This window comes from Triturus cristatus, chromosome 7 (genome assembly GCF_964204655.1).
Source record: "Triturus cristatus chromosome 7, aTriCri1.1, whole genome shotgun sequence".
Taxonomy (NCBI): Eukaryota; Metazoa; Chordata; class Amphibia; order Caudata; family Salamandridae; genus Triturus; species Triturus cristatus.
The window spans coordinates 1,536,941,471-1,536,948,647 of NC_140590.1; the positions used below are offsets into that span (position 1 = coordinate 1,536,941,471).

General features: G+C 40.4%; 1 protein-coding gene across 1 annotated transcript in view; it reads left to right on the forward strand.

The window, feature by feature from the left end:
* Nucleotides 1-5,366, forward strand: part of OCSTAMP (osteoclast stimulatory transmembrane protein) — a 96,094-nt gene extending 90,728 nt beyond the window's left edge. The window contains exon 3 of the mRNA XM_085614580.1: nt 3,964-5,366. Coding sequence (XP_085470706.1) covers nt 3,964-4,284 — 321 coding nt within the window. The 3' untranslated portion in view covers nt 4,285-5,366. The remainder of the gene's footprint in view (nt 1-3,963) is intronic.
* The last annotated feature ends 1,811 nt before the right edge of the window (nt 5,367-7,177 follow it).

A 7,177-nucleotide genomic window follows, 5' to 3' on the forward strand; every position in this document is an offset into this window, starting at 1 on the left:
CACCCTGACAAGGATTGTGGTTGTTGCCTGAGTGGAGCTTCCTCCCCCCTGCCCCCTCCCCCTCCCCCCTCAACCAATAACCCAATTTCTTACACATGGTTAGTAACACATCATAGAAAGAAAGCGTCAACATAAGCTGTCAGTATTTGGTCTGTGATGGAAGCTTTGGAACCTTGATGAAAGTCACCCTCACTTCCAGCAGTGTTGCAAGGCAAATGCCTCTAATATAACATAGCATAACTAATTCCAGAACCGGGTGGGGATGACTTAGGCCAGTCTTGTGTTTTTGGGCCACAATATTAACCAATCTGGATCTTATATATCCATACATGTAACCAGAAATGTTAAACTGCAGGATGTTTCAGCAAATTTAATCCAGTTAGCTGAAAAACCAGTGCTGGTGTAAATTGCTTCCGTAACATGGGTATAGGGGGTGCAAAGGCATCCACATTCACCCCTACTTCTAAGGGAAGAATAATAACCTGGGGGCGGGTCTGTAAGAGGAAAAACAACAGGCCGTGGTTGTAGAAATTAACAGAATCACTCCCTGGGCCAAGTACACTAACATGCCCTGTATGAGTAGAAATCGGAACACGCTCTAACATGGAATAGAGAATGCCGGGAAACTTTTAGCTCATTGATGGACTGGAGGCTTTAGTGTTAATGATATGCTTAAGAGGATGGAGGAGGACTGTGTCGGACATTCTCAACTGCCCCTCTTCTTGGACCCAGATCCGCTGGATATTCACTCTTCGAATCTTGACCTCAGTAACAAGACTCTTGCTACCTCCACATCACATTTGGGAATAAAAAAATAATGTTCCATGTGCTAAATATAGAAACTAGGATGTTAAAAAAGAAAATTCAATGATAATTGCTTACCCAGGTGAGCTTTACAAACATTGTGAGTGATTCACAAACTGCATTTTGTAGCCTGTAAAGTAGTACTACAGTAATACTAATTATATACTACAAAATCAATTTGCAATTCTACAGGTGAAAATATCCACCTCTCCTATCACTCCTAGGGGTAGATCTTCATACATGTTGGGATAATTACTTTGGAAGTATTTGGAGAAGTAGCTAACAATTGGAAATAGTTACTTCTAAATGGAAGGTGTTCAGGAGGGACTAAGCAGAGGATTAGGGAGGGACAGACACCCACTCATAAAACTGTAAGCCCATTGAGATTCAAAAACTTAATTTAACATTATTTCCTATGGGGTTCTATTTTAAGTCCTTACCTCTCTTATTTTCTATGGGAGCGTGTTGAAGTGCCAGCGGTTGGCTATATGTGGTGCTTGACGTAAGTGTGAGCTGAAGTACATTTTCTACTGTTTTGGGTCCTTTTTTTTACGGTAGTAACTTAATACTCATAAATTTGGCTCCATCCTGTTTCATGGGATGGAGCCATGTAAGTCTACACTTTGTAGTAAATTTCTCAGAAAAGGTGACTAGCCAAAAGAAGTAAATTTACTACAAAGTGTAAGAATACATTTACTCATGTGAAAATGTACCTTTCTGAATAGGACCCAACGTGTACAATTTGTAATGCATTAAATTCTAACATTACTGGGGTAGTGCAAGCACAGCATTTTTGAGTTGTGTTTCAGAACCACATTTTAACAATAATTTATTAATCAAATGTCTACTATTAAACTAACATAGGAATGAATCATTTTGTCATTTTCAAGGATCACTGTCATTCCACATGTGTCTTCAGTGCACTAGCGAGTGAGCTGTTTCTGCTGGATGTCTCTGTCCAACACTGTAGAGCACAAGTGCATTAAACATGATATTGGAGTGGGACTGCTTTGAATACCTCTCACTAAATAAATTATACTGGTTGAAATGGCGGAAGAGGTAATGTCTACAAAATGCTTAGGGCTAGTCCAAAACTTGATGAACCGCCCATTGAGCAAATGCCTAAAGGGGGTTTACCAAAGAAGTTAATGGCTGTAGAGGCCTCTCCTCACACCACTTTTAGTATGTATATGTGTACGTTGTATGCTGTGAGGTGCGATGTGGTGAACAGATTTTAAAAATGGATAAAGAATGGAAAGAAGAAATCAAGTATTGGCCCACGGCACTGAAGTGCACTTCTTTTGAGCTAGATGTGCAAATGACCAGGAACAATGCATTGACTCATAGTGCAAGAGAGCAATGACTGAAGTTGACTGACCCACTGTCCTATGCTGCATGCTTGGGTGGGCATGACAGTTAAACAAACCAATAGAGGATGAGGGCTGACCAAATGTATGTGTATCTGTATGCATTTTCTAGTTCTTTTTTTTTTAAATTACATGAGGACACAAAACATGATTACGCTGTCCCTAGTCCAGTCGTAAAAACAGTGAAGTGAGGCATAACATTGAGCACAAGTATCTTCTTGAATTAAGAGGCTGTTCTCTATGAGGCTCCTGCTGCCTCTAACCTTTTTGGGATGTTATAAGTGCAGAACATGCTAACTAAATACTGTTACTGAGAAAAGAAGAGAATCTCCATTATAGTTTTGCAAATATTTAGGTTATGTTGAGACACAGGACCAGAAGTACGAACCTATTGCACTAATGCAAACACTCTGCTTTGGAATTTGCAACTGTAAAATGGGATATTCAGTATGTATAAATCACACTTTAGGAGTCAATAAACTTTTGACGATTTCTAAAATGGGATTGTGACCTCAATGCCAATTTGCTGTTTGGAAGGGGTATGCTGTGGGCATCCCACCCAAATATTGAATCTGAATGAAATGTATCTTTGTTTTGCAACCGAAATCTACCTGAAAAATATTGAAAGGTAAATGACTGCCTAGTTGGAGGTGATCAGCTATTTGGAAAACGGAATGGCCTCCTCTTCGTGAATGTAAAAAAAAAATGAAGGGAGTTGATTTTGGTCCAGGTACCATTGTCAACTAACTTTAAAGGTAAAACGTTTACTTTATTTAATGGTAATCACAGACATGGCTGTCTGCTTGACCCTCTCAGGCCACCATTCCTGTAATGCCACAAATGCTTTACTGTTTGGAAACCAGTTTCTTACAACAAGTATTTTATACATCTTGGCCCCTATTATGTATCAGGTGCACTGTTCATGTTTACGGCATGGTGCATCTTTAAACAGGTGTGCTGGGCACAAGCAAGAACAATGGGCCAGATTACAATGAATGACTGAAATCACTTGCAGGGGCATGTCTGGGAAGCCCATGAGACCCTTTTTGTACCCTCCAGAGGGCTGCCCTAATGGGGCTCACTGACAATGCGCCACCTTTTTGTGGCGCACTGTCACTGCACCTCCTGACAGCTTCTTTGCTTTGCACCCACGTCCATATATGGCAAGGGCACATAGGCAACTAGATTTCCTCATTTGCATGTACCACGCCCCCCATGCAAATGAGAAAATGGTCTCTTGAGATAGGGTTGGCGCTACATATTCTCTAGCGCTATCATTATTACTACAGAAGGTGCAGCAGAAGTGTCTGCATCCCCTTCAGTAACACCAAAGTGCCCTGGAGGTGCACAAAGTTGGTGCACACACCTGTTGCGCCCTCAGGGCACTTTGTGTAACAGGGTCACTGGTCCGCAGACCACTAGAAGGTTCTAAATCTGACACACTTTATTAACTGGATACTTAATTGCATGTAAAACTGAGGCCTGCAAAAAGTTTCTTAAGCCCCACTGTTCCAAGTGAGCTGTGCTTTAGTTGCTTACGGTGACTAAAAGCACTAATGCATCCAATATCCAAACTCGTGGTTAACTTCCTGGTCACAGTTTCAAATTTTGTGGTGCACAAAGCCTGTCATCCTCGAGGTTGATAAAAGTTGAGTAGCAATCAGCATCTATGATTTAGTGCCAAGATGACTTACTGGGTTAGAATATGGCTTATAAAAACACTTGTGCGTTATGTTAATCAATTTTGAAACATAATATATATCTTTTTACAATAACTTACTTTTTATTGCAGGTACAAATATCCATAAAGCCATTATTTTTTGGAGCCGGCAAGATATCAAATCACTTGTTTGATAAGAAGTACCAAACAGAGCTGTCATTTGTTTCGAGTCACTGTGTACTGCAGCCACGCGCCCCACAAAGCACTGCGGTTTTCACAGTGACGCTCATCTACTGCCTCGCGTGCGCACTGGTATTTTTACAAACTTACGCTCACCGTCTATGCAGAAAAATCTCGGCTTCCTTCTTCGAGAATCAAGAAGAGGCCAGGATTCAATATCTCTTTCAAAAAATCGTACGGAAACATTGCAGAAAGCAAGAAGTGTTTTTTTAAAAACTGAAGCTATTTTTTGTTGATATTTGTTAAACTGAAATGGAAATAATTATTTGGATCCTTTTTCTAAAGTGTACAATACTGTTAATAAAAAAAATACTCTATTTTCTCATCATGGGCATTTGTTTACCTACCTTGGTGCCTGGCCTTATATGGAGAAGTTCCTATTTACTTCTGTGATTTTGCAGAAGTTAGAAACAGGACTAAAGGTGGTCGGTGTAATCATAAATAGACTGTATTCTTCTTATAGAGAAGGTTAAGACTTTAGCTGTAGGTAAAGCCCAGCCTAAGGATGGCTGGACATAAATAATTGCGAAATTTAATGCAGAATACATCAGTGACGCCCCTTGAATTTGCAACTGCCGAGGAATAGATGTGAAACGTGTTATGGTGTTGGATCAATGTTTGTACATGTAACATGTGCTGCTGGTGTACCTCCAAACCAATGTGGATAGTCTGAAAATTGCATTGGGATTGTGCCCACTGCAGTCTATAGTGGTTGTTCTGATGTATATGAAGAGAGTATGCAAGTAATCACACATAACCCCATTACAGAAGTTTTGTCTGAATTAAATAAAGGCATTTGGGAACATATCCAGTGGGAGAAAGATAACAAAGGCAATACTCTTAGACGTTTTAGAAGGTAAACGATTTCTAGAGACTTCTGCTAATTGAGGTTTCAGTGGCAAATTAGCATCTCTGTGGGCAAATATAGTCCTCACAGCAGTGCCAGTCTAAGGCAGGGGCAGTGGGGCTGGAACATTTTCCAGAGTGGGAGGCTGCCATCAATGTTACATCATGGAAGACATAGGGATTATTGAAAATCCAAGTCTCACACAAAGAAGTGTAGCAAATGAGCAAGAGAGTGACAAAGGTGTACTATGGTGCCGGTGTTACATTTTTAGGTTATCCTGTTTTAGGTTTAAACATATAAATAATTGATAAAATCTCACCGAAAGGGAAAGAGAACTCAGAACTCAGCAGTGTAAACATTTAAACCCCGAAAAAACACCTGCACAACCACAAAGTAAATGCCATTCAAAGAAAAGAAAATGAGGGTGAAAAAGTGATTTTTATTTCTTCCTGAAGGGTCCAATACAATGTAATTTTGTTGTACAAGGTAGCAGCAAGAAAGACTGGGCTAATATTATTCTGCTTGAGTTTTGCTGTTTAGGGACGAACCTAAAATAAAGTTTCCTCTTCCTTTTGCTTATTTCATTTGTGTGTTCTTGGTCCAAATATGCAGGCATTAGCTGCAGGTCTTGTTTATTTATTTTAGAAACTGTAGAGACTCGGGAAATATCAAAATCATATTTGATATTTTGGCTACGTTTGATTCTTTCACTGATAGGTAAAATGGCTGGTTTCATAAGAATCCTTCCCAATATGTACCATCACATTTACCCACTGAGAATGGGTAAAACCCCTTGATACATCAGACCCCTTTTCAATCTAGTCAGTATTGATAGTAGGTGAATTGCCAAACACCCCAGGCTATAAACATTCAATGCAAGGTGTAGTGACAGGTGCATGTGAAAAGAGTGCTGCCACCAAGCATCTGGGACAGGGGTGAAAACATGACACCAGACTTTTGGACCACATGCAACACATTGTCACTTGGAATTCTGCTGCAAAACGTTCTTACCAAGTTCAACAATGATTGGAGGGATATTGTTTGTATTTGCAGTGATTCAGCTTTGTATGTGAAAAAATTGTGTGCTGAACAGTCAAAATCACTACTAGAGCTGAAGTACTTCCCTGTAAGAGATCATTTCCACTTGCTAGATGGTAAACTCAAAGCATCTTTGCAATCTGCAGAGTTAATGAAGAATGCTATTGACTTTTTAGTCCATTCTGGTGCAGTTTTGTTGTGCACCAGAACTAAAATGTAAATATTTCTAATTTTGTACTTTGTGTGGCATCAAAGACAGAGTTATCTCAACTGTGTCATTTAGCTGGTGGCTCTCAGTCCTAGAGGCCGTGAATGCTATCTTATCCATGTGGCAACCGTTTACAGAATTTTTGCTGAGTGATGATGCCAAAGGCAAGAAAAGTGAGGATCTTCGGTCGAATAATGATAGTGATTTGAAAAAAAAAAATACTCTACTGCATTCTTAGATTTCTTACAGGAAAACATGACTGCTGTAGTGGACATAATAAACTAGAGTCTGAAAACACCATTGTCTACCAAGTGTTCAGCATAATTGCTATAGATGTGAAGCCTCTCCTTAAAAGTAGGCTGGGCGATACTTTTAGTGACTTTGGGGCATATCAACAACAACCAGCGATAATTATCGCCGAGCGCACTTAGCGCTCGGATAATTATCGCCGGCTAGCGTCGATTTTTATCGCTGAGATTGCGTGCTATTAGCAATGCTCATCTCACCGGTCATAAAAATACCAGCGCTAACTGGCTAACGTGAGATTATCGCTGGAAACCCAGCGATAATCTCACGTTAGCTAGTTGATAGGGACTCACAAACTTAGCCATGATATCCACCTTCCATAGGATATCATGGCTAAGTCAGTCCTGAAGCAGGTGTTAGGAAAGTAGCGATAACAGGTGTTATCGCTACTTTTCCTGACGCTATGCTTCATAGCGTGGGGCTTGATAAAAGGAGAAATGTCGCTTAGCGACATTTCTCCCATCATGTCAGGTCAGGAACGGCCACTTTGCATCTCATTAGTGATGCAAAGCTGGGCGTTAGAAATCCCCACGATAAAGCAAGGTATCACGCGTTAGCGTGACCTTGCTAATATAGCGATAAAATTATCGCCGCTTTTCGGCCGAAAACGGCAGCTAAAGCGTCGATAATCGTTTATCACCTTGTTTAAATATACCCCCTGGACCCTGCAACATGTTCCATGTTAGAGTGCTTGCTACTTGGTAAGC